General features: G+C 40.2%; 1 protein-coding gene across 1 annotated transcript; it reads left to right on the forward strand.

Annotated features, from left to right (window-relative positions):
* Nucleotides 1–298: 298 nt before the first annotated feature.
* LOC139939997 (alpha-mannosidase 2C1-like) lies at nt 299–26,511 on the forward strand. The gene is made up of 25 exons (XM_071936187.1): nt 299–427; nt 1,813–1,938; nt 3,225–3,321; nt 3,786–3,865; nt 4,949–5,129; nt 6,182–6,371; nt 9,318–9,424; nt 10,258–10,464; nt 11,377–11,493; nt 11,627–11,722; nt 12,033–12,124; nt 12,626–12,679; nt 13,223–13,349; nt 14,649–14,828; nt 15,235–15,333; nt 15,471–15,621; nt 16,287–16,464; nt 17,586–17,702; nt 18,027–18,183; nt 18,842–18,985; nt 22,974–23,083; nt 23,768–23,847; nt 24,310–24,452; nt 25,098–25,201; nt 25,685–26,511. The coding sequence occupies exons 1-25, from the start codon at nt 327–329 to the stop codon at nt 25,812–25,814; spliced, it is 3,168 nt and encodes a 1,055-aa protein (XP_071792288.1). The 5' UTR covers nt 299–326; the 3' UTR covers nt 25,815–26,511.

The following is a 26,511-nucleotide window of genomic DNA, read 5'->3' on the forward strand; positions in this document are numbered from 1 at the left end:
GCAACTGCATAAACGGGTAATAAAAGTAGTCTGGTCACATACAAAACATTTTAACAGTATTACAGTAAAACGTCTGGGCTTTTGACATTAGTCTTTTTTCGTGCGTGAAATCTCAGGGCCGCCATTGCGTGCGCCTTGCGCTCTCGCTGCTTATAGCCTTTTTTCGTGCGTTATATTTTTGCGTTTGCGTGTGCCATCCGATGTATCGCGTGCGCATTGGCGAAAGGCTACAATTTTGCTGGTGCCGAATTTGTGGCTGAACAGTCACCTTTGACCTCAGCTAGCAGACCACCTCGATTTTGTGCAAAGCTGCCGGCGTTGCAAAAATGAGCGAGACGTTTGTGCTAAAAAGTAGAAGGTGTACGTTGGAGAAGGCAGAAAAACTCATATCAGATGCTTACTTTACAGATGTTAACCTGCGGGGAAGGTTCGTTGAGTTTATTGATTGTTTCGTGACACTGAGACACTCAGTGACACTGGACAGTCAATTTTTTATTTTATTTTTTTAATTTAATTTAAAGAGTGACAGTCAAGTCCCTCCCCCTCCTGCAGTGTCCCAGACCACAGCCCACAGCCTCACCTCAGAGGGACGGGGATCATGACTAAACATGTGAATGGGGGGGGGGGGCTCGTCGTTCTCGTAGGTAAAAAGAATGCTCTTTTACTCTAATCTAATATTTAGGGGTGACTAAGATAGGAGACTTTTTGGACTTTTTAAGACTAAGGGCAGCCCTACTCCATACTCACTCACTGCACTAGTTCGTTAACGTAACCTCCTCTTCACCGTCGGGAGGAGGGTTTTTTATCGCAACTACTACCTGCACGTGGTGGCAGCAGACTTACCAGGGGTGCGCTCCACTCGCGCAAACGTATCGCAACTGTCCGTGCAATTGTTGTTTGTCTCTGGTCATGTTGGTGCGCACTACGTGATGTCGTCAATAAATATGGCAGCGCCCTGAAATGAAAATGGCTGTATGTTTTCCTCTCCAGTACATCATGACATCAACTAATTCACTTCGTTATTTCTAATCTTCATTATTATCAAATTAGATAAAAAACAGGTGACTTACACCCATTTCAGACAGGTGCTCCAGAGTCGCGCCGAACCAAATTCTGATATAAGTACATAAAAAGTTTGACGTCTGAAACAGTTCAGAGCGACTGGATGCGCTAGAAATCAAACGATCGACTGTTGCAGTCGTTCGGAACGACTCTGGAGCACCTTGGTTTTAGCGTGGATCTTTTCATAAGCTGAGCCAATGTAAATGTTATGTTTAAGTTCGCCTGTTTGAAACCAAAGTTTATTTGGGTCTAGTTGCGATAACGAACCCTCCTGCCAACGGCACGGCAGGAGGGTTACGTTATTGCAACTAATTTGGGTCGACCTAGAGTCGCTTCTTATCTATTTGGTTTGATGCGACTCTAGCGGCTGTCTGAAACGGGTGTTGCTAAATTTAACGCTGAGTTTGAACAGAAGATATTATCCTGTGTTGCACCCAATTATGACATAATTATTATTTGGCAGGCTTTTTCTCTGAATTTGAATTGAACAAAATTAACTGATGCAGTATATCAATTGAAACCTTAATTTCCTTCCTTTGCTTATTAGAAGTACATAATTTAAAACTAGATAGACGTTGCAATCTACATACCACGCACTGATCTACATGCCATCATGATTCTTAACAAGCCACAGCCACCGCCACTTACGCGACCTTCTTTAGTTAAACAGCCAGAACCATAGCCATAGCCATAGGTGAAGTCACTGGTTCAAGTACTGCCTAACTTCTTTTACAAATTTAAAATTAACAGGCTGTATCCAGATAAACACCCAGTCACGGCTATTTACCACTGTGCAGTTGATGACAGGATCCCATACCAAGAAGCAATCACCAAAGAGTTCACCAAAACAGAAATTGGAAAAACGTTCGGACCAACGTAAGACATGATTTGCTGTTTAACTTTCTGTTTCTTATTTGTATTCACTGTTATTTTTTAGAAAAAGTTGTTGACACATTAGGCAGTGGACACTATTGGTAAATTACTCAAAATAATTACTAAAATAAAACCTTACTTGGTAACGAGTAATGGGGAGAGGTTGATAGTTGTGAGAAACGGCTCCCTCTGAAGTGACATAGTTTTCGGGAAAGAAGTAATTTTCCACGAATTTGATTTCGAGACCTCAGATTTAGAATTTGAGGTTTCGAAATCAAGCATCTGAAAGCGCACAACTTCGTGTGACAAGGGTGTTTTTTCTTTTATTATTATCTCGCAACTTCGATGACCGATTGAGCTCAAATTTTCATAGGTTTTTTATTTTATGCATATGTTGAGATACAGCAAGTGAGAAGACTAGTCTTTGACAATTACAAATTAGTGTCCACTGTCCATTGTCTTTGTCTTTAATGGTGTTGCCCTTGTTTTTGATCTTTGTGGGCCTCAGTTCAAATCCAACCTCGGAACAATCTTTATATCTTGGGTCCCCCCCCCCCCCAATTTGGGTTTTCCTGGCCCAGCACCCGCATGCTCAAATCAGGAGGGGGTCTTGTTGCATTGCAATATTTACATTTCTCCATTAGCTCTCAGTCAGGGGCCACAGTTAAAGTTGCGAGGCACTTTGTGTGATTCTTGGTTTTTATCCTCAGAGCGCTTATAAATTACAAAACTTGCAATGATCATGATCCAAACGCATGGAGCAGGAGCCAGATTTTAACGTCTTTTTAACACAAACATTAGGCTGCCAACGTGTGAGTTTGCCAATGATTTGCATTGTTATGTCATGCATTTGCTTACAGTACACACTGAAAGGTTAGTATGCCTTTTTCTGCGCTTAAAGTTACCAGATTATGAAATAGAAGTGGCACATTGAGAACAAAATTGGCCGTTATACGGCAGCCCTTTGAGTTTGAACTGGGGGCTGGAGAAGAGTTGCATTATGCAAGAACATACACTTTAATCCTCCTAAATTGAACTTGTTGACAGTCCCCAAATTCTCCAAATATTGAAAAAATTAGATGACCACTGTCATGACCATTACAAGCAATGTTTGGACAAATGGAAACGAACAATTGATGCTTTGAAGACAAGAAGAAAAAGTATTATGCCCCAGAGGTGAATTTTTTTCCACAGATTTCTTGAAAACATTAGGTGTACCGTGCTTTCACACATCGGTGTAATAAGATAATAAGAGACCGTTATATTTCTTTAAATTATTTTTAATTTAGATGGTCAACCCATTGGTTCAGAATTGAGTTCAGTATTCCTGAAGACTGGGTCGACAAAGAAGTGAGGTTAGCTTGGAATTCAAACTCAGAGGCATTGGTGAGATTCCATTCATGTTCTAAACAATGGTGAGACGAGTAGTTTGAGAAATATAAAATTACTCATGAATAGTGACTACTCAAAGGTATTGGGGCAATGATAAAATTGTGCTATATTTGAGGCAAGTAGTTTAAGAAACAAAAGTTATTGTGAGTAGTGACTACTTGAAGATATTGGGGCTTTGATTTGGTTGATTTGTACTATTTGAGGCGAGTAGTAATTGTGATGAGTGGCTACTTGAAGGTATTGGTGCTTTGATATTTTGAGAAATAAAAGTACTTTTGGATAGTGACTTACTTCCACTGCAGACTGCCTCTTCAAACGGTTCTTGCCCAATTACATCCTCCTCATTTTAGTGAGTCATCTTGTAAAATCACAACCTTGCCAGTGGAATTTCTTTGTGTCTTCTCTTTTTCTTTGAGGGATTAACTTTGATTTATTCTGAGTCATTCTGTTTCTTGAAGGTATGGCTTGATGGAAGCCCTTTCCACGGACTAAACAAAGACAACCATAAACATGTTGATGTATCATCACAGCAAGCTGGGTAAGTTTTCTTTAGCCGCCCCCACCCCACTCCCATTAACCCCCCCCCCCCCCCCACCCCCTTCACACACCCTCATACACTTCCCTATCCACTCTATGCACTGTGAAAATAAATGAGCAAGTTTAGATGAGTGCCTACACTTGACCATCAGATGCCATGACGAAGCTTGACCATACTTGTAGTCGACCTTGCTCCAGTGCACTTTTCAATATAGCCAATCTCCCTGAGCTCTATGGTTTCTGGTTAGTCTAGTCCCCACCCGACCATAGACCTTTTCGCAAATACTGGGGCGCGTGCGTAAAGCTTGGAATTAGATGCATTGTGGTCTAGCTGGTAGCAAAATTTGATTCATATATATCCCACAATGCACCTCATTCAACAGTCTGCGCTTGCGCATTGGTATTTGCGATAAGGTCTATGCTCAATGTAATGACCTCTGGTGATTTACGCCTTGCCAAATTGCTAGATTGCTTCTACAGTCCTGAAATTTCATCCTTGAGAGGGCAAGACCATTTTTCATTTTAATAAGATCACTCCCACTGGAAAATGTTAACTGTCTATGGGAAAACTATTGAAAGGACATGCATCACCAGAGGGCACAAAGGCCTTCATTGCCTCCATGAAATGTAATTCCAGTTCTGCTGTTGAGTAAATAAAGGGTTAAGAGGAAGTTTAGTCAAGTCCCAATTCCTCCAAAATCTGTTATGGGAAGTTATCTGCTGTTGCTGGACTACTGTACTGCAGACCCCCAAAAGAACTGCTTATCATTGAAATATCCATTTTTTTAGAACTTTTGAGAACATGGGAGGGTCTGTAGCCCTAGACACACAGCAATAAGCTTGTGATCTTCCTAATAAAGGTTTATATTTTACAATCCTTTCTGCACTAGTGACTCTCTGAACTTTTGTTCTCGTTAAATTTCTGTACAACATACATGTACCAACCCTGCATTTGAACTTTTGTTGTTTTTGTTAAACTTTGTACAACATTGTACAAACTACTGCATTTTCGTTTGCATGAGAACATTCTGCCGTTTGTTTTTGACCGTAGTTGTAAACAAATTTTCATATTTTTTCCACACAGGCTCAAGCAGACTGTGTTCATTGAAATGGCTTGTAATACTATGTTTGGAGCAGGTTCCGGACTAATAGGACCTCCCAACCCCGATATGACCTTTGCCCTCAATCAGGTGGAACTGGTAACCTTTGACCGGGTGGTGTTCGAGCTCATCCATGACATAGAAACACTTGTGGATATGGCAACGGTAAGAAATTGAAAGGTTTTAGGCTGGAAGGGGTACCACTTTTTAACATGCTGCATCAACCATTTTGTCACGTTCCCCGTATCCCACAGCAAGTGTGAACAATATTTGCTTGTTACAAAAAGGGTATCTGACTACTTCTTTTTCTAGCCTCTGTGTGGTTACATTAATATTAAAAGTTAACAAATGTCTTCAACATTTTCACAGTCCTACAAAGAGTGTGGTGGAAGTAGTGAAGGGGGGGAGGGGCATCCCCACCTCAGAACGCTTGCCATCCTCCAACCAAATGAGATCGAAGAATTCCACAAATGGTACCATCATTTTAATCTGCATCAACACCTCTTTTGAGTCCCAGTCAAGATACTTGTGTCCTAATTAAAAGCAAGACACCTAACCATTGCTTCATTCTTCGGATGGGACGTAAAGACGTTGGTCCCTTGCACTGTACTTTTAAGGAATAGGTCTTGTACTTCATATTGTAGCTCCACATACCTTGTGTCGTGATACTTGTGTCCTAATTAAAAGCAAGACACCTAACCATTGCTTCGTTCTTCGGATGGGACGTAAAGCCGTTGGTCCCTTGCACTGTACTTTTAAGGAATAGGTCTTGTACTTCATATTGTAGCTCCACATACCTTGTGTCGTGATACTTGTGTCCTAATTAAAAGCAAGACACCTAACCATTGCTTCGTTCTTCGGATGGGACGTAAAGCCGTTGGTCCCTTGCACTGTACTTTTAAGGAATAGGTCTTGTACTTCATATTGTAGCTCCACATACCTTGTGTCGTGATACTTGTGTCCTAATTAAAAGCAAGACACCTAACCATTGCTTCGTTCTTCGGATGGGACGTAAAGCCGTTGGTCCCTTGCACTGTACTTTTAAGGAATATGTCTTATACTTCATATTGTAGCTCCACATACCTTGCAGGAAAAATACTCTGCACTTTAATACGCCCCTTAGGGGTGTGATAAAGCGCTATAATGAAACTGAGTATTATTATTATTGAGTCTTCTGTTTTTTACTAAAGCTGTATCAAAATATCTTGAACCTGCAGCATATCCCAGAAACGGACCAGCGTAGTTTCCAATCCTTGTACACAATGAATTCAATAGTCAACGCTTGTACAGTGGGTGACCGTGAGTCTTACAAACTCGCTGGTCAAATTGCCAGAAAGTTCTTCAGTGAAACCCCGGGTTCATCTAGTCATACTGTGCATGCTATGGGACATGCTCATATTGACTCTGGTAAGTTCTGATTATACTTCTCCTACATCCTGTCACTAAGATTGTTCAGTGTTGTTGACTCGAGTCAAGGTCATGTAGTCATATTGTACATGCTATGGGGTCATTCCGTGTCAATTCAACACGCTTTTGGACCTGACCCTCACGGATTTATATGAAATTCGGTGTGCTGATTGGACTCCCTGAGAAACGCCCAAATCCCAAATTTTATGTAATTCGGATCATTATTTTGGGAGATACGGCTTAACGAACTTTTGACTAATTAGCATGACCTGCTATGTTTGGACAATCATATCTCCAAAAGTAAAACACCTACAGAGATAATATTTACATCATTTTGAAGCTCTTGACATGGCCCACATTTGATAACATAAAATCAAAAAATTTCCACGCACCACCGAAAAAATACGCAAAAATTTGACCTTTGACCTTGATTTGCGAAAATGCGTATTTTTCAAAATGCATAATTTTTTTAAAAATGCAAGTTTAAGATGTAAGCAACAATATTCTGAAAAATTGTGAAGGGCACTCTTACAGTTTTTTTGTTATGATTTTTTTAACATTGGCTAACAAGGCCAAAACCATAAAAACGCATTGTACAACATACACAATGTACAGAGTATTGTGTGGTAGTGTGTACAGGCACATTAAAAACCATGTCACCCTGGTAATAATGTGGAGTCCAAAAGTCTGTTTCATGACATGACTTAATGAGCTAATTCATTTCATCCCCTTGATTTAATATAGGAGACACTGTGTATCAGACATACTGTATACATGTTATACAATACAATGTGAATACTCTGTACACTGTACATGTACAGTGTACAGAGTATTCACATTTAGTGCTTTAAAAGTCAATTCCCTGGAGGATGTATCATAGAGAAAAATGTGTTGTGACCCATTTAAATCACACAGCAAGAAAAAAGCAGGCTTAGAGCAGGTATCAGAAAGGTTTATATTGGAGCATCCAAGTCTTCATTTCACTCGAGCACAGTTTATGCACCGGCTATCGCAAGAAGATATCTGAATTGTCGCCTGAGAAAACACTCTCAACAACTGAAAGTTCTAGCAGTGATCCAGAAGTTCAGGCACCATCAATGTCATCTGCACATCAGGATGTTTTTGTGCAGCCAAATACCGACATTAACATTATCAATGAGGCTATGACAATTATTGGTGTATCTCCTATCATAAGTAAGAAGAAAGCTCATGGAAGTTACATGGAAAACAAAGTTAAGAGAATAGAGACAACAATTAAGCAGAAACTGGAAACTGCTCCAGGAAAACAGTTCGGTGATGATGAAAGTGAGATGATAAGTCATTTGAAACAAAAATTTCATACCTTGACCAAGAAAAGTGAAAAAGTTCAAGTCTTGACCGTCTTACCAGTGAGTTGGAGTATCAAAAGAATAGCAGTTTATTTTTGGAGCATCAAACTACATGCCAAGAAAAGCAAAGAAACTGGTGAATTAGCAGGGAATGCTTTCCATTCCAAATCCTAGCGCTGGAAATCTCTTTCATTAAAAATGGTGCAAACTGTGAGAGACTTTTACTTGTTCGGGTCCGTCAGCAGACAAATGCCATGGATGAAAGACTTTGTGTCGGTTACTGTTGATGGTGAGAAGAAACATCTCCAGAAACATCTTGTTCTTTGTAATCTGAAAGAAGTGTTTGAACTTTTCAAGGAAACAATCCTCCTGAAAGTTTTGCTGAAAATTTGCTGAACTTGGGCTGAAGCAGTGCATCCTTGCCGGATCTAGTGGAGTGCATTCAGTTTGTGTTCGTACTAACATCAAAATGTGAAACTCAAAATGTGAATGATTATCTTTGAACATGTTGAAATTCTAATGTACATGTATCATGTACACATAACTACACATAATACTGTACATGTACATACATGTATGTACATGTACAATGCGTTTTTATGGTTTTGGCCTTGTTAGCCAATGTTAAAAAAATCATAACAAAAAAATTGTAAGAGTGCCCTTCACAATTTTTCAGAATATTGTTGCTTACATCTTAAACTTGCATTTATAAAAAAATTACGCATTTTGAAAAATACGCATTTTCGCAAATCAAGGTCAAAGGTCAAATTTTTGCGTATTTTTTCGGTGGTGCGTGGAAATTTTTTGATTTTATGTTATCAAATGTGGGCCAAGTCAAGAGCTTCAAAATAATGTAAATATTATCTCTGTAGGTGTTTTACTTTTGGAGATATGATTGTCCAAACATAGCAGGTCATGCTAATTAGTCAAAAGTTCGTTAAGCCGTATCTCCCAAAATAATGATCCGAATTACATAAAATTTGGGATTTGGGCATTTCTCAGGGAGTCCAATCAGCACACCGAATTTCATATAAATCCGTGAGGGTCAGGTCCAAAAGCGTGTTGAATTGACACGGAATGACCCTATGGGACATGCTTATACATGATCCTTTATAGATAGATCAAGTAGGTCAGCCATTATACTCAAACAAAATTTGTTGTAGTTTTTCCCGAGGACAAAATATTATGCCTGGTCTCAGGCTCTCTTTATCAACACCCAGAGTTGCCAGGCCAGCCAAGTTATCATCCGGGATTTATTCTAAAGGATAATGACTGGAGGGTGTGCTTCAAGAACCGACGCGCTCTGTGCAAGCTTTAACACAGAATTTGGATAATTCAAGGTCACACTACAAGGGGTTATGATCATTCAAGGCATTCTGAGAAAGAAAGAAAGTTGCGCGAGGAGATTGTACAACACTTTGAACGAGGTTGCTGATGATAGAACAGGGAATGTTGGGCATACATGTACATCATCAGGCTGAGGGCAAAAACAATTTGTACACATCCATGATGTTATTGTGATTTACTGAATAAAAGTCAAGTATGAAATATCAACTGCAATTTGTTTTTCTTTAGCCACTCTAACTCCAATTTTGTATTATGAATGGATATATTTCAGCGTGGCTATGGCCGTATGCTGAGACGATACGCAAGTGTGCAAGATCCTGGTCAACCACCCTGCAACTCATGGACAGATTTCCTGATTTCAAGTTTGTTTGCTCTCAGGTAAGCGACATCATTTGTTTCTACAAAAAAAGTCTGTGTATACTGTGCAACTCTCGGCCATAAATGATCAAATTATCAAATCAATGGTTCATGAAAGGGTTCAGTACACGCAAGATTTGCACAGTCATTCTAAAACCAATCCAACACCAAATGAGTTCATTTGTTTACACTAAATTTTTGTTATTTTAGAACTAAATTAAGAACCAACATTTGCACATTTTTGCAACTGCACAAGTTCAGATTTATTCCATTCATTTCTTCTCATTGGACAAGATTTAAAAAAATATTTTCTTCAATCATTCTTGAGGTTGATTGTAAAGTAATGCTTTTACCGAGTGTGGGTTCGATTCTCGGTCATGGCACTTGTGCCCTTGAGCAAGGCACTTAACCATAAAGACACTGGACACTATTGGTAATTGTCAAAGACTAGTCTTCTCACTTGGTGTATCTCAACATATGCACAAAATAACAAACCTGTGCACAGCTGTGAAAACTTTAACTCAATTTGTAGTAGAACTTGCAGGATAATAATGGAAGAAAAAACACCCTTGTCACACGTGTGCTTTCAGATCCTTGATTTCGGGATCTCAAAAACTCATTCTGAGGTCTCAAAATAAAATTCAAATATTCTAGTAGAAAATTACCTCTTTCTTGAAATCTAAGTCACTTCAGAGGCAACCGTGTTTTTTACTATCTACAGCTCTCCATTGCTTGTTACTAAGTTAGTTTTTTATGCTAACAATTCCTTTTAGTAATTACCAATTGTGTCCAGTGCCTTTAAAAAAAATCATGATCCTTTGCTCATGAAAGTTTTAATGATTTTCCTTGTATAGGCACAGCAGTACGATTGGGTAAAACTGCATTACCCTTGTATGTTTGAGAGGATTCAGAAGAACTCCGCAAAGAAGGAACAGTTCATTCCAGTCGGAGGGGTGTGGGTAGAGATGGACGGGAATCTCCCAAGTGGTGAATCATTTGTCAGGCAGTTCTTGTACGGCCAGCGATTCTTTCTGAGGGAGTTCAAGTCAAAATGCAACGTGGTGAGTATTGACCAATAGTCATCCGTCGTACACATTAATGAGTTTGATACCTGTCATTGATTGGTCAAAGTTTTGTGATACAGTAATAATAATATCGAAGTCTTATATAGCGCACGTGTCTACCGAACAAGGTACTCAAGGCGCTGAGTATATACAAACTTTCAGAAAGATAGGTTATTGCAGTGATGAGTTCTGAGACCCAGTAGTTAGTAGTAGACTAGTCTGAGCATCTGACGTCACACTTAGAGGCTCTTAAATAACGCCAGATACCAGCCTGACCGGATGTTCATATCCTTACAAATCTACCTTTGACCTCCACTCATTTCACATGGAGATTTGCAGTCAATTCACACGCACATGTACACATACATGAATTACATAGTGAATAAAACAACACAGCACTATGCACACGAAAGTGCAAGCTGAAACTACATCACCTCGGAGCAATCATATGGAAAGTTTACGTCACAGCACGATTATCTTATGAAATCATTGTATCCAATGAAATCATTGTATCCAATGAAATCATTGGGCCTGTAAGAACAGTACCTGTCTTTATAGACAGGAGACCAGTCTTTTGGTCAACTGACTACATACAGCAGAGCTGCCAACTCTCCCTGATTCTGCAGAAATTTCCCTGAAAATAAACCAATCTCTCCATGTTCTGATGAACAAGTTTAAAATCTCCCTCATATTAGAAACATTTACCCTACTATGTTGAATGTAATTCTAAAGTATCTCCCTGATTGTTGTACAAAATCTTCTTGATTGCTAGATGCAAACATTGGCAGCTCTGATACAGCAACTTCAGATGGGTGGCTGAAGTTGACTAGTCTTACATTTTTCTAAACTTGAAAATGCAAAATAAGGTACTTTATTATTTGACTATTATTGCTCTTTTTCTGTCTTTAGTTTTGGTTGCCAGACACCTTTGGTTACTCAGCCCAGCTTCCTCAGATCATACGGGAGGCCGGCATCAAGTATTTTGTGACGCAGAAGCTCAGCTGGAGTCTTGTCAACAAATTCCCGGTACGAGTTCACTTTTTTGAGCCACCTTCTTCATGGAGATTTTATCCTATAGGCCAATATATTATTGTTTTTATATTAAATATTGTTATTATAGTTCTCTTATCCTGTGTATTTGTATTTTTCACATCCACAGCATTCTACATTTTGGTGGGAGGGGATCGATGGCTCTCGTTGCCTGACACACTTTCCCCCGGCAAATGATTATGGGACTTCAGCAAAAGTCAAAGATGTAAGTCTAAGGATTGCTTGCTTTTGATAGAAGACAAAGAAGAAAGTTTTTACATTGTGCTTTTCACACCCGAAGTCTCTCTAAGCGCTTCCATTGTTATTACCCCTGGTCAGTGGACCTTAAATCATTCCTTCAACCATCTCAGCTCCCTGGGGAGTATACAGCCTGTGCAAAAACTATGCGCTGCTCGACTGAATCAATCACAAGAATTATCTCTGCCCTCACAGGTACCAATATACACATCAGCTGCATCGAAATATGATTACTCTCAGATTTCAAACTATATTTCTTTGTAACCTTCCTCCCCCAGGTTCTTAAGACAGTGACTGAGAACAAAGACAAGGGTCGTGTTAATCATTCCATGCTGCTCTTTGGATATGGAGATGGTGGGGGAGGGCCAAGGTAAGTTGGACCCTCAACCTTATTTTTACCTTTTACATGTACCTCCTTGTAGAAATGATTCTGCAAATGCTATCACTTGATCTCTAAGTGGATTCCTTGGGATGTCCTCTTGCTCCAGCCCCTCACATCTTCCGTGGACAATGAGAATCAACTTGAAGATGATTCATTTAGAGATAGTGAGTTGTTTTAGAGTGGGGGTGATAGTCATCATATCCCAGTTTCTAGTACTTCAGCGTTTAAATGGCATAGTACACAGGGCCATTTTTCAGGTAACTTGGTGGAGGCAACCAACTGCGCTTTATGTACAAGGAACACTTCAGCAGCACAAGAGACATTCTTCTTTCTGTAACTCACTGTTCCCAAGAAAATAATGAAAACACTGAAATATGAATGCATTTTTGTACTTTGGAGATAACCTTTTTGTCCCGTGTGACATAGCCTTTTTGTCCCGTGTGACATAGCCTTATGAACTACATAATAATGGAATCTGTTTTCTCCTAGTGAAGAAATGTTGACAAGACTGGAAAGAATGAAGAATGTTGACGGACTTCCAAGGTAACTAGAGCTTTTAAGGTTCTCAAGGTCATTGCTGAATATGTTTACCTTTTGTTAATTGTTATGGAGAATATATTGTTAAATTTGCATCGGGATAAAGAATATTAGTTTGGTTTTACCCTTACACCGATATGTGTTAGCTCTGTGTGCTTGGTACTTTCTAGAGCTCTGTGAAAAAAATCACAGGTATAATAATGCTCAGCAGGGATTCAAACCCATTACCTTTGCAATTCCAGAGCAGTGTCTTACCAACTAGACCCCAGAGATTGCCCGGCAGCTAGAGGCAGTTTGAATCCTACGTTTAAGCAGCGGGTACCGCACTGATTTAGCAGATGTTAAATTTGGTATAAGGGAAAATTTTGCACCATCTGTGATTGTTTTCTTTCTTTCTATTGTTGACCATCCTCCAAGTTGCAATTTTTTTCATAAACTGAATACTTTCAAGTACAAACTGGCTCTTCACAGAGCCACCACTACTCTTTCTTCATGGTGTCATCGCAAACTTTATTTCTAAAGACTTTTCTTGGATCCATTTTTCTCAAGGGTCAAGCAATCCACACCACAGGCGTTCTTTGAGTCTGTAGAGCGGGATGGAACAGCCAACCTGTGTACATGGATAGGAGAGTTATATCTGGAGCTCCATCAAGGGACATTCACAACCCAAGCAAAGGTCGGACACAGCACCCCCTAAAATGTATAGTCACTGATATCAGTGCAACATGAAGCCTGGTTCATACTCATGCAAATGCAATACAAATTTTGACATTACACTTTCGCAACAAATTATTCGCAACAGTTGTGTTCAACTCTTGTGAAACATCCACTGCCAAAATAGCCATGTGATATCAAAATTCGCTTTGCATAGGCATTCACAGGAAGTATGACCCAGGCTTTAGACGTGATTGTGATGCTCAGGAAAGTACTGAGTATACAGTGCTAACACACATCGGTGTATGGGTAAAAACCAAAATTATAAAAACAAAGCGTGTCGTGGCCAAGTGGTCTAGTTCACTAGACCCGAGCTCTGTTGTTGTCAACAGCAGAGTGTGAGTTTGATACCCAGTCATGACACTTGTGTACTTGAGCAGGCATAATTAACCATAATTGCTACATACAATGGCTCCTAGTGGATGATACCAACGCCTACATCCTTACAGACTTTGAAGGGGGTAACCTTGTTTCAGCCCTAGGATTAGGTGGCAACTTTCCCCTGGTGACGGTTGATTTGGGTTGACGGCCCAAAAAGATCCCTAGTTCATTCATTGAGCCTAGGAGCAGGGTGGAGAGTGGACTGGTTCCCTGTCTTTACCTGTAAGAATAAAGACCGACCCTGGTCTTACAGGCCCAATATTTTAAGTCGAAAAACTTGTAGTGATGTACGCTTCCAATTAATTTGCGCGTTATAGTCTGCTCTGAAACTACATAGTTTGTCAGCAACATACACCAGCAGTTAACTGGCTTGTGATCGTGTGCTGCTGCTAATGTGCTGAATGCGTGTAATGTGTGTACGCGTGTGAATGGATAAGTTCAAAAAGGATCTCCTCTGGTGCTCATGGCTGGTATTTGAAATTACTCACGAGCCTGGAAGTTTTACATCAGGGCCTAATTTCAAAGAGCTGCTAAGCACAAAAATATTCATTTGTTGCATATTACTTGTTACATGGTATTCAGCTGTTGTTTCCTTATCCTGAACATCTTGTGGAAATTTGGTTGGTAATTCTGTTTTTATCAAGGCAAAAATTTTATGCTAAGCAAATTATTGTGCTTAGCAGCTCTTTGAAATTGGGCCTAGGTGTTCAGGCTAAGAGGAGAGTTGATTCACAAGGAAGTTTAGTTGGTAGTTCCTGTTTTTATCGAGGCAAAAATGTCATGCTAAGCAATTTTTTGTGTTCTGCAGCTCCATGAAATTGGGCGTAGGTGTTCGGCCCAAGTGGAGAGTTGATTTTTTATTTTTTTTGTGGTTGCACAGATCAAGAAATACAATCGCAAGATGGAGTTTCTACTCCGGAATGTAGAGCTGGCTCAGTCAATCCTCCTGGCTAGATCTGGCCAGAGAGGGCGCTACCCGCGCAGCCAGCTGCAGCGACTTTGGCAAGGTCTTCTGTTGAACCAGTTCCACGACGTCTTACCGGGATCTTGCATCAAGCAGGTATGTTCGTCATGAATGGAAACTTTTATCTTTTCTTAGTCTTAAAAAAAGGTGATTGATTAATAGAAAGTACTTTTTCTTATTTGCACTTGGCCTGGATAAAGATTTGTTATTCTTTGGTCTGGGTAGCAATTACGGCCTAAAGTTTTAGGATGGCAGCCTGCTCTCCCAAAACTCACATGGGGAGAACATTGAATGCAAGTCTGTTTTTTTTTCTCCAGTTAGTGCTGATGTTGAGAGTTTGTTATTTAACCAAACACCACAACTAAGATTAGGGTTACGACTACTATTAAGAAACTACACAAGTAGTGTCAGAATAATAGGGATGTTGGGAACATAGGTTTGTAACCTTGTTTGTTGTGAGTTTATAGATCCATACGATTCATGCACTCTTGACCTTTTCTAGGTTGTTGATGATGCGATCGGTATCTATGAGGACATTGACAAAACAGCTTCAGAGCTTCTTGATCAGGGGTTGAATGCACTGGTCCAACCAGCAGAACAGGTGAGCTCATAAATAATAACAGTGTTACCGGTAATAACGAGCCTGGCGAGTATGCACAGGAAGACTGTTCCAAAGAAATGGAGCAGCGGAACGCTATGAGGTTTTACTGAGATTGTTCAAACTTTGATTGTTGACAGAGAGGGCAGTATTGCATCTTCAATCCGAACTCATGGTGGCAGCATCAGGTGATAGCTCTCCCTGAAGTCCACGAAGATGACATCACACCCAAGCAAGCCAAGATCCAGAAACATGAAGCAGTCACCAAGGATCACTCCGGCAGAACTCTAGGTAGACGTACTTTCTGTGTTTTTTATTGTTGTAAAGCTATAGTAAATAATTGGTTTGTGGTAACACCATTTGTGTGTCTACTTGCCAGGTAGATTTGATTTTTATTTGAGAACTTGTCGCGCTTTATATTCTATTACTACGGAGTAGCTGATTTTCGGGAGACTTATCAGTTTTGAGGTCCTTAATATGTGCCCCACTATGTGAAATTGAGTCGAATGTCGCCCAATGCATTATTGAGTAATGGACAGTTTAATCTTTTTAAGATTTATATTTGCATGGTAAACCTTTACAACACTTTATTTAGGGAATGAAGCTATGAATGCAACAATTTTGTGATCATACTTAAGTCTAGTTTGTATCCTTTTGCGCAAAATGGTAGTTTAAAACACCACTTTACTTGCAATTCGTTTTTATCAAAAAGCGATTTACTGGCTCACTTCAAATGGGAGTAACTGAGCAACGCGATACACCCCAAAGCTTTGACATATACCAAATAAATGCTGCTGGTGTGTTCTTTCCAGCCATGCATATAACTCAATTTTTTAAATTGTCAACATCTGACTCATTTTCACAGAGCGGGTCACATATATTGTAGCATAAAATGACTTCATCAGCAGCTACTATTTTGAAGCATTCTTATATAAAACCTCTTGTTTGTTTTGCAGTTCTTGTGGCAGTACCACCCATGAGCCTTTCATCATCTGCGGATACAATGATGTCTGACGTTAAACCTGTTTGCATTGAATCTTGTGAGGGTGCTTTCAAACTTGAGAATGAACATCTAGTTGCATTGATCGACAACCTTGGAAGGGTTGTAAGCCTGAAGCACAAAGAAACGGACAGGTACATAATTAACTGGAACAATTGATGAAAGCATAAAGATCAGGTCTTTTTCTTGCATCTGTTTTTTTAATAGGATATTTCAGTCCTTGAATTCACAAGAAACATTATTATTTTATTTTTTTCTAATGTTTTGAGATTTTCATTTTAAATTGTTAGAGAAAGAAGTGCAAGACAGTAACACAGTGTATTCAGAGAAACTGTTTGATTATTTAAGACCGGTTTACACTTAAGTAATTGTCAAAGACCAGTGTCCTCACTTGGTGTATACCAACATGCATACAATAATAAACCTGTGAAATGTTTGGTCATCAAAGTTGCAAGAAGTAAGCTTGGGCGATACCACGATATTATCAAACATCAAGACACTAATTTGGAAATGATTTCGATATCGGATCGATTTGGTTTTAACCAAAATATCGCTACATTGCGATATATTGCGATATATCCCGATATATCCCGATATATCGATTAGGTATCGCAATATCGCGATGTATTTCCTAGCTGAGACATCTTGCACCCCATAGGTTTGGAGTAAAACCAGAAGAATAGGTCATTAGAACACCTCTCTTATGCTATGACTGTCTCTTCTACAACTTTCACTGGGAGTTTGAAGACAGATGATGTCAAATTGAATAAATCGCGATTATATTGAATATCGCAATATATTGGCGGCGATATATCAGGAATAAAATAAATCGGTATCGCCCAAGCTTAGCAAGAAGTTAATTTTGAAAAAAAAAACACCCTGGTTGCATTGATTGTGTGTATTCAGATGCATGAAAAATTACCTGTGTGGAAAATAAAAAACTACATTTTACAAAGGGAGTCATTTGTAGCACTGTTTTATAGTATCAACAGCTATCCAGTGCTCTTTACCAACTAATCTTTATAGTCATTAATTTTTGGAGTAAATACCAAAATTCTATCCTCCGTTTAAGTAATTTTAGGGCTAGATAGCTCAGTTGGTAGAGCGCCGGCACGTTAATCCGGAGGTCTATGTTCGGATCCCACTCTAGTCAATTCTTTGTTCAACCCCAAAAATCATAAGTAATTTTAGTTATAATTATTTGGTTTCTCTTGTGACACTTTTGTAACCATGTTTCTTCACTTGTATTTAACAGAGAGGCATTCAAGACTAACACTCAAGGCAGTGTCTACGGGAACCAGTTTGTAATCTTTGATGATATTCCACTGTTCTGGGATGCCTGGGATGTGATGGACTACCATTTAGAGACAAGGTACCAGGAGAAGAAAAATATAGGATTGTTTGATATTGAGTTAGTTTAATAGATTTTGTTTTTTTCATTTGGTTTAATTTTAGAGGGGGAGGTTTTTAGAGTCCATTTGATATAATCTCATTTCTAATTTTCACTGAACTTCAGAACTTGTGCCAAATTAAGACATCATGTGTGTATTTGTGGGGTTTTTGTTCACTGCAAGCCACCATTTGTTTACTCACTCAATATTTCTGCCTTCCCACCACCCCCCCCCCCTAAAAAAACACCAAATAAAAATGAAATAACAAATCCTCACAGCAAGTCTACTTGTACAAAACTTTTCAGAAAGCCAATTACTAAGATGAGGTCACAAGCGAGCATTCTTGACAGCAGCCAACTGCGATGCTCGATAGAGACGAAGCTCAGCATTAGTGACAGCAGCTGGATAGATCAAGTGATTTCATTGGACAGTGGAAGTCCATACCTTAGGTTCACAACAGAGGTATGTAGTTTTATTTAATGAAAAAAAAAAATCACTTTTAACCCCAAAATTTGAATAAAAGAAGCATTTTGCTGTAGTTACCCTTCTCAGATTGTGTATTCTTAAAGTGATTATTCTGTCTGCGTGGACTTCTTTGCGTGATCACCTATTGAAAAGAAATGTTCACAGGTTAATTTGATTGTGACTACATAAACATTTTTTTATTTTTTTTATTTTTTTAGGATTAAAACAATCAACATTGATTGACTTGCACTGGATCCTCTGAACCCCTATAAATAACCCCACTCTTCTCTAACTCTTCAGTCTCCTAACGATGACTAAAGAAAGCTAGTAGAAACGTTTTAAGAACTCACTCCACGGTAGTACAGTTAATCAGGATCCTATAAGCTAAAGTAGTAGTCCCAGCCCGGGTAATAGTTAAAAAGCAGGACAGTTCTTTTCAGAACTGAGAAGTCTCCCGAACCCCCGAACATCTGCTCCGCGGTAGTAGACTAAAGCAAGACAGTTCTCTAAGAACAAACTCTACCTGGCAAGTAGATACACACGTGGTGTTACCGCAAACCAAATATACATTAAAAAAATCAAATTACCAAAAACCAAAAAGGTTTACTTTGCCTTTAAGACAGTTCCCTGACTTTTTTGCTTTTGTTTGTATCAGGTTCACTGGAATGAAAACCACAAATTCTTGAAAGTTGAGTTTCCGCTGAATGTGCGCTCTACCAACGCTACATATGAAATTCAGTTCGGTCATCTCCAACGACCCACGCACTTCAACACCTCATGGGACTCGGCTAGATATGAGGTGAGTAGACAGATTTTTATATTTGTTTAATTTTATTTTTATGCAAGGCCTTAATGCCACTTCAAGGTGTGGGCTACAATTTGTTTTTGCCAGGGGCCATTGCCACCTACTCCTGGGGCTGAAATAGGGTTTACTCCTGGGGCTGAAATAGGGTTAACCCCTTTACAGTGTTCGTATGTAGGTTTGGGTTTCATCCATCAGAAGTCTGGTTGGCAGAGCAGAAAGCACTACCTCCCCAACTGTTCAAAGCAATCATGCTTAAGTGTCTTGCTTAAGGACACAAGTGTCACGACCGGGACTCGAACCCTAAAGCTCGGTTCATACTTCATGCGAATGCGGAGCGAATGTTGATGTCACAAAATTGGGCAACTCACTTGCGAATATCGCTGGATAGTTGTGACGTCAAATTCACGTCAAATTCGCTTCGCATTTGCATTCACAGGAAGTATGAACCCGGCTTTACTCTGCTGATCACACGCCACAACTTGAATCCGGTGCTCTTAACTTCTAGGCCACGACTAACCTCGAATGGAATATGGGTAAAACATTTCACCTAAGACATGAAAACGTGCACAGCCACAATCAAGTGTGAATTTTTTGTTACAATAAAGCCGAATGAACAACAGATAAAAATATTGAGTACATGTAACTCTTTGCAGATCTTGTATTTGATAAACTCAAGCGCTTTTTAATCATCGTTGACACAATGATTGTTAATTGATATACAATCCTTGTGTCAATGATGATTAAAAAGATATACGAATAACGGTGAGATAACTGCTACATCAGTCGTTTTAAAAACATGTGTACTCGTGGTTGTGGCTGTTGACACGTGCATCTACAGAGTCAGCCGAGTTTGAGTTTTTTGTTGAAATAATGCATTGCTTGGATAAACAAAACCAGCTTCAAATAAAATGAATAGTGGTCAGCAATTGGTTGATGGAGTGTGCATTAGCAAGTAAGAATCTAAAATGTGGCTTTTATTTAAAGTCTAATGAATAGAAATGTTTTTTGCAAAAAAAAAAAAATCTTTCAAAATTCTCAATAAATCTTGAACTTTTGCTTATTTACCTAAAATCACCGAAACAATTCTGACCCCAAATCTGAAAATTTGACCATGCCGGCATGGTAGATTTTTTTTTATTTTGGACCAAAAACTCAAACTTTCAAATTTCTCAATAAATCTTAAACTCTTGCTTATTAACCCAGTCTGCGCTGATAAAGTGTAAATTGTTTGACCCAAATTCTTAAAATTTGACCATGCAGGTGTGGCAGATTTTTATTTTTTTTTACTGCACAATGAAATCAGTCCGCACTGATGAAATGTATTCAGTAGTCCGTCCCACACCATTTGAAACCATAAAATCACTGAAACAACTTGGACCCTGAATCTGAAAATTTGACCGTGCCGGTATGGTGTATTTCTTTTAATTTTGTACCAATAACCCAAACTTCCAAAATTCTCAATAAATCTCAAACTTTTGCTTATGTACCCGGTCAGCACTGATTAAATGTCTTCAGGTGTCCGTCCCACACCATTTGAAACCATAAAATCACCGAAACAATTTTGACCCAAAATCTGAAAATTTGACCATGCCAGACATGGCAGATTTGTTTTATTTTGTACCAAAACCCTAACCTTACAAAAGTCTTTACAAATCTCAACCTTTTGCTTATTTACCCAGTGCACACTGATAAAATATCTTCATTTTAAACCATAAATTCAACTGAAAAATATTGCCCCCAAAATCTGAAAATTTGACCATGCCGGCATGGTGCCAAAGATTTATAGTTTATTGTTAAATTCTTTTCATTCACACCACACCATCAGAGAAGCAAAATCTTCTCCTGCATCGAGGCCTCCATGCCTATGATAATCAAGCAACATTGGTCGGTAGGCAGCTTCTTCAATAAGTGACTAGAGTTATGAAATGATAATGATGAGAAAGATTTTTTTTTTAAGGAAAATATAATGGTTTTCACAATCATACTGCAAAATTGTGTGGTTTTGGTCTGGGTATGGGGTTCATTTTGTAGAACCAAGCTTTAGACTGCACAAAATTACAGATGTTGTTATTCCACAAAGTTAAAAGGGAAAACCACACTGTTTCGAGGGATATTTCTGTGAATCAATATTTTCTATTTTTAGTCTACTGTGTATACTGGGGGTCTTCTGGGGTGTACTGTGGTCTACTGGGTTGTACTGGGGTGTACTGGGATGGAGTGTGTTGGGGTGTGTTGGGATGCACTGGGGTGTACTTGGTTGTACTAGGGGTGTACTGGGGTGTGTTTAGATGCACTGGGGTGTACTGGGGTCTACTGGGGTGTACTGGGGTGTACTGGGATGGGGTGTGTTGAGATGCACTGGGATGCACTGGGGTCTACTGGGGTGTACTGGGATGGGGTGTGTTGAGATGCACTGGGATGCACTGGGGTCTACTGGGGTGTACTGGGGTGTACTGGGATGGGGTGTGTTGAGATGCACTGGGATGCACTGGGGTGTACTGGGATGGGGTGTGTTGAGATGCACTGGGATGTACTGGGGTCTACTGGGGTGTACTGGGGTGTACTGGGATGGGGTGTGTTGAGATCCACTGGGATGCACTGGGGTGTACTGGGGTGTACTGGGGCGACTGGGATGGGGTGTGTTGAGATGCACTGGGGTGTACTAGGGTCTACTGGGGTGTACTGGGGTGTACTGGGATGGGGTGTACTGGGGTGTGTTGGGATGCACTGGGGTGTACTGGGTTGTACTAGGGGTGTACTGGGGTGTGTTGGGATGCACTGGGGTGCACTGGGTTGTACTAGGGTGTACTGGGATGGGGTGTGTTGAGATGCACTGGGGTGTACTGGGGTTTACTGGGGTGTACTGGGGTGTACTGGGATGGGGTGTACTGGGGTGTGTTGGGATGCACTGGGGTGTACTGGGTTGTACTAGGGGTGTACTGGGGTGTGTTGGGATGCACTGGGGTGTACTGGGTTGTACTAGGGTGTACTGGGATGGGGTGTACTGGGGTGTGTTGGGATGCACTGGGGTATACTGGGTTGTACTAGGGTGTACTGGGATGGGGTGTACTGGGGTGTGTTGGGATGCACTGGGGTGTACTGGGTTGTACTAGGGTGTTTTGGGGTGTGTTGGGATGCACTGGGGTGTACTGGGGTCTACTGGGTTGTACTAGGGGTGTACTGGGGTGTGTTGGGATGCACTGGGGTGTACTGGGTTGTACTAGGGGTGTACTGGGGTGTGTTGGGATCAGTGGGGTGTACTTGGGTCTACTGGGTTGTACTAGGGGTGTACTGGGGTGTGTTGGGATCAGTGGGGTGTACTGGGGTCCACTGGGTTGTACTAGGGGTGTACTGGGGTGTGTTGGGATCAGTGGGGTGTACTTGGGTCTACTGGGTTGTACTGGGGTGTACTGGGGTGTGTTGGGATGCACTGGGGTGTACTTGGGTCTACTGGGTTGTACTAGGGGTGTACTGGGGTGTGTTGGGATGCACTGGGGTGTACTGGGGTCTACTGGGTTGTATTGGGGTGTACTGGGGTGTGTTGGGATGCACTGGGGTGTACTGGGGTCTACTGGGTTGTACTGGGTTGTGTTGGGATGCACTGGGGTCTACTAGGTTGTACTAGGGGTGTACTGGAGTGTATTGGGGTGTACTGGGGGTGTACTGGGGGTGTAGGCCTACTGGGGTGTGCTGGGGTCTACTGGGGTGTTTGGGGTGTCCAATAAACCTTTTTTGAGATATGGCGGACACAACGCTATAAGGTTTGGGTAAATTTGTGTGTATACACACAAACCAAACGGTAAAAAATAGGCTTATATAGCTTGACTTGACTTGAGTAAAGATATGACATTGTAAGATATGAGGTGCGAAGAGAGGGTGCACCATAAGTAAAATCAAACCAAAACATAAATTTAATTGTAGACAAGCTGAAATGAAATCCTTTCGTTTAACCCCCCCCCCCCCCACACTCCTTCCTTCACAGGTTGTAGGCCACAAATGGGCGGATCTTTCGGAGCATGGCTTTGGTGTGGCCCTCCTCAACGATTCTAAGTATGGTCACAGTTGCCATGATAACATCATGCGTTTATCTCTGTAAGTAGTTATTTATAAAACAAACTAATCGTCATTTAATCCAGATTTGCCTCAAATCCGACAAAGAACAAACAGAAGATTTTGTTGTAATCTTCAGGGGACCTTGTACTTAAAAACACACCATGTTTTTATATAGTTTCACATCAGGATGATAATGAATCTGGACTTTTAAAATGATTCCACCAGGGCCCATTTTCATCAAGGCCGTAGGCAACAAAAACTTGTTAGCACTTGCTTAGCACAAATAGGTTACCAGGAAGATCACCACACGGTTACCATTGCTGCGACCGGTAACCCAGTCATTCTTGCTTAGCCAAGAAATTTGCAATGAAATTTGGCCCAAATAGTGTGCATTACTTGTAGCTTGTACAATAGTGTCAATATCACAGGCAACCAACTCACACCCCTCCCTCTCCAACTGATCTTGAGGGTGGTGGGGTTGGCCTAGTGGTGATTTTATTCCTTGCCTTCCAACGTTAAAGTCCTGATTCCAATTCGCCTGGGGCAATATGGGCTTGGGTTTTCAGTACTTTACCTGGGCCCAATTTCATAGAGCTGCTAAGCACAAACATTTGCTTGGCATGAAATTTCTTCCTTGATAAAAACAGGATTACCAACCAAATTTCCAATGTAGACACTAATCATGTCATCGTAATAAACCTTCTTTTGTCGTTGTTTTTTTAGATTGAGGTCACCTAAGAGTCCTGACCCAACAGCAGATATGGGAAAGCATCACTTCACTTATGCAATAATGCCACACAAAGGTAGACAAAATAAGTTATCACACAAGTGCGAGTGGAATACGAAAAATATAGCGCTTCTGCGTCCCATATCCAACGAGGCCGAAGGCCGAGTTGGATATGGAACGCAGACGCGCTATATTTTCCGTATTTCCACGAGCGCGCGTGTGATAACGTATTTATCTTCAAGCAAACTTAGCGCGTGACATAGAACACACAAGACGCATGGTAGTGATATTAGCCGTGCAATATAGGTTTTTATCACCACTCCATTCTGCCAATCTGATTGGAGGATTAGCGCGTACTTGAAGATAAAATAAGTTATCACACAAGTGCGAGTGGAATACGAAAAATATAGCGTGTCTGCGTCCCATATCCAACGAGGCCAATTGTGAAGAGAAAAAAAACTTGCGACCCGCAGTTTTGTTGTTAATCTGTGCAGTTTCTTCAATGATTCAAACATATAATTTTCTTCACTGGTTGCAGGAAGCTTTCAGGAGAGTCATGTGATCCAGCATGCCTACAACCTGAACAATTCCCTGGTTGTATTCCCTGGCACCCTGATGTCGCAGGCAGACTCGTATTTCACCGTTGACAATCCAGCTGTTGTTATTGACACAATCAAACTGGTAAACATCACTTTGTACTTCACGAACCCTCTATAGACTCTTCTATGTTTATGTTATCACTTGCCAGGACGCAGAACTTACCCGCGCATGTCAAAGGCACGTTACTAGGACTGCGCAAACTTGTGATACAAAACGCGCGCAGTGCATGGTACAGATCTCTCGTATTTGCTACAACATAGGTTGTCGTGTCCTCAAGCTCTGGTGCTTCTGTTCAGCAGAGAGTGGGTTCGTGTCCCAGTCGTGATATTAACTGTGTCCCTGAGCAAGACACTTTACTATAACTGCTTCTCTCCACCCAGGAGTAAATGGGTATTTTATGTGCTCATAAATGTTTGCTATTATTAGTAGTAATGTGCATTTATACAGTGAATAACATTTTATTTTATTTTAGCCAATCGCGAGTTTGAGCAAAACATAGTTTTAAGAATTATTATAGAAATATGCACACAATATTTATAGCTGAGAGGCTCCAAGGTCAAATTTAGTTTTGTGGTGCAGTCATTTTCCACTAGAAATAGTCATTATATAAGTGGGAAAATAAATTACTAGTCTCTAACCCTCAACGTTTTGAATGTTGTCAATATCCCAAAACATTTGAAGATATATGAGTCTTTCAGTTTTGATTGATTTGAATAATTCCCACAGGCAGAGGATCATGAGGATGTGCTAGTGATGAGGTTGTTTGAAGCGTATGGTGGCCAGGCTACAACAAGGATACATAGTAGTCTGCCAGTACAAAGAGCGATCAGGTAAGAGTGGACTGTCTTGGCTTAGAACTGTACCCCCCACCCCCAATCCCTAACCCACCCTACCCCACCCTACCCCACCCTACCCCACCCTACCCCACCCATCCATACATTGTGGTAAAGTAGCAATAGACCCTTTTCTAGAAATATGCCAACCTTTTAAATTTTGAAAATTTTGGACAATCCCCAAATTGCATGGAAATTTTATACTATTGATACTTGATAAATTATCTATGAATATTGATTTTGGTTTTACCAATATACATCGATGTGTGTTAGCACTTTACTCTCAATACTTTCCCCGAGCTGTATTTTTTTTTTTTTTCACAGAGCTTGGGAAAGTACTTAGTATTCAGTGCTAACACTAACACACAGCTGTGTATATGGGTAAAACTAAATATTCTTAATCCCCAATGCAAATTTCCATCTATTAAACTAAACCATGGCTTATTTGAATCACCATGATATCTGTTTGTCTCCTCCCAGATGCAATATACTTGAAGAAGCAACGTCAGACAACTGTCTCAATGGAAACGTCGTCCAATGGAAGGATGGATTCATCGAGATCACCCTGACTCCATTCCAAATCGTCTCTCTGCTTCTGTACCTACGATAAGACATCTGAGATGCTGGACTTTTTCAGAATGGTGCTTTCTGATCGGCCTGGAACAACATTGATTCAAACCCTCTCAACTGATAAACTGAAATACTTTTCCGAAGTTATACAATGGATGAATGCAATCTATATTTACTGGTTGACATTGATGGTACATGTAGTTGACACATACTGTCTGGACAACTAAATTGGCAAAGTTCGGAAACGTTTTTTGTTTGTTTGTATTGGTAGATCAGAACGGACCTGAGAAAGAAACAGAGCAGAAACAAAATATTGATTTGGTTGGTAAAGCACCGAGGAAATTACACCCATACTGCTGTTTTCAATTTAGGCGTCACTATTTCTCCTCAAAATGTTGTTGAAAGACATCAAAGAAATGCCTTTCACAAGCCACTGGGCATTGTAATTTTACTTATTGGAGTGTTTCATTTTACTTTACAATGCAATCAGAAGGTGATTTTAAAAGTTAACGGAATTCATTCATCGAAAAAATCAAACATGAAAATGAACAACGGTCACGATATGTAGGCAACACAGACACAAATATATATATATATATATGTTTTACATATGAAACTGTTTTGCAGTATTTCCATAATTGTTACAGAATCATTGATGGGTCAGTGTTGGATACTGATTTTTCTTTTAAAATGGTTCACTGCTGTGCCAGTCACTTTTTGAAGAATACGTGGGGGCA

This window comes from Asterias amurensis, chromosome 7 (genome assembly GCF_032118995.1).
Source record: "Asterias amurensis chromosome 7, ASM3211899v1".
Classification (NCBI taxonomy): domain Eukaryota; kingdom Metazoa; phylum Echinodermata; class Asteroidea; order Forcipulatida; family Asteriidae; genus Asterias; species Asterias amurensis.

What these genes read in the sequence shown, in the direction of transcription:
- LOC139939997 (XM_071936187.1), top strand. Translation starts at nt 327, where the DNA reads ATGAGCGAGACGTTTGTGCTAAAAAGTAGAAGGTGTACGTTGGAGAAG. An exon ending in GTATCATCACAGCAAGCTGG is followed by an intron (nt 3,866 to 4,948) that starts GTAAGTTTTCTT and finishes TTTTCCACACAG; the next exon opens with GCTCAAGCAGACTGTGTTCA. An exon ending in ACCTTAGGTTCACAACAGAG is followed by an intron (nt 18,184 to 18,841) that starts GTATGTAGTTTT and finishes TGTTTGTATCAG; the next exon opens with GTTCACTGGAATGAAAACCA.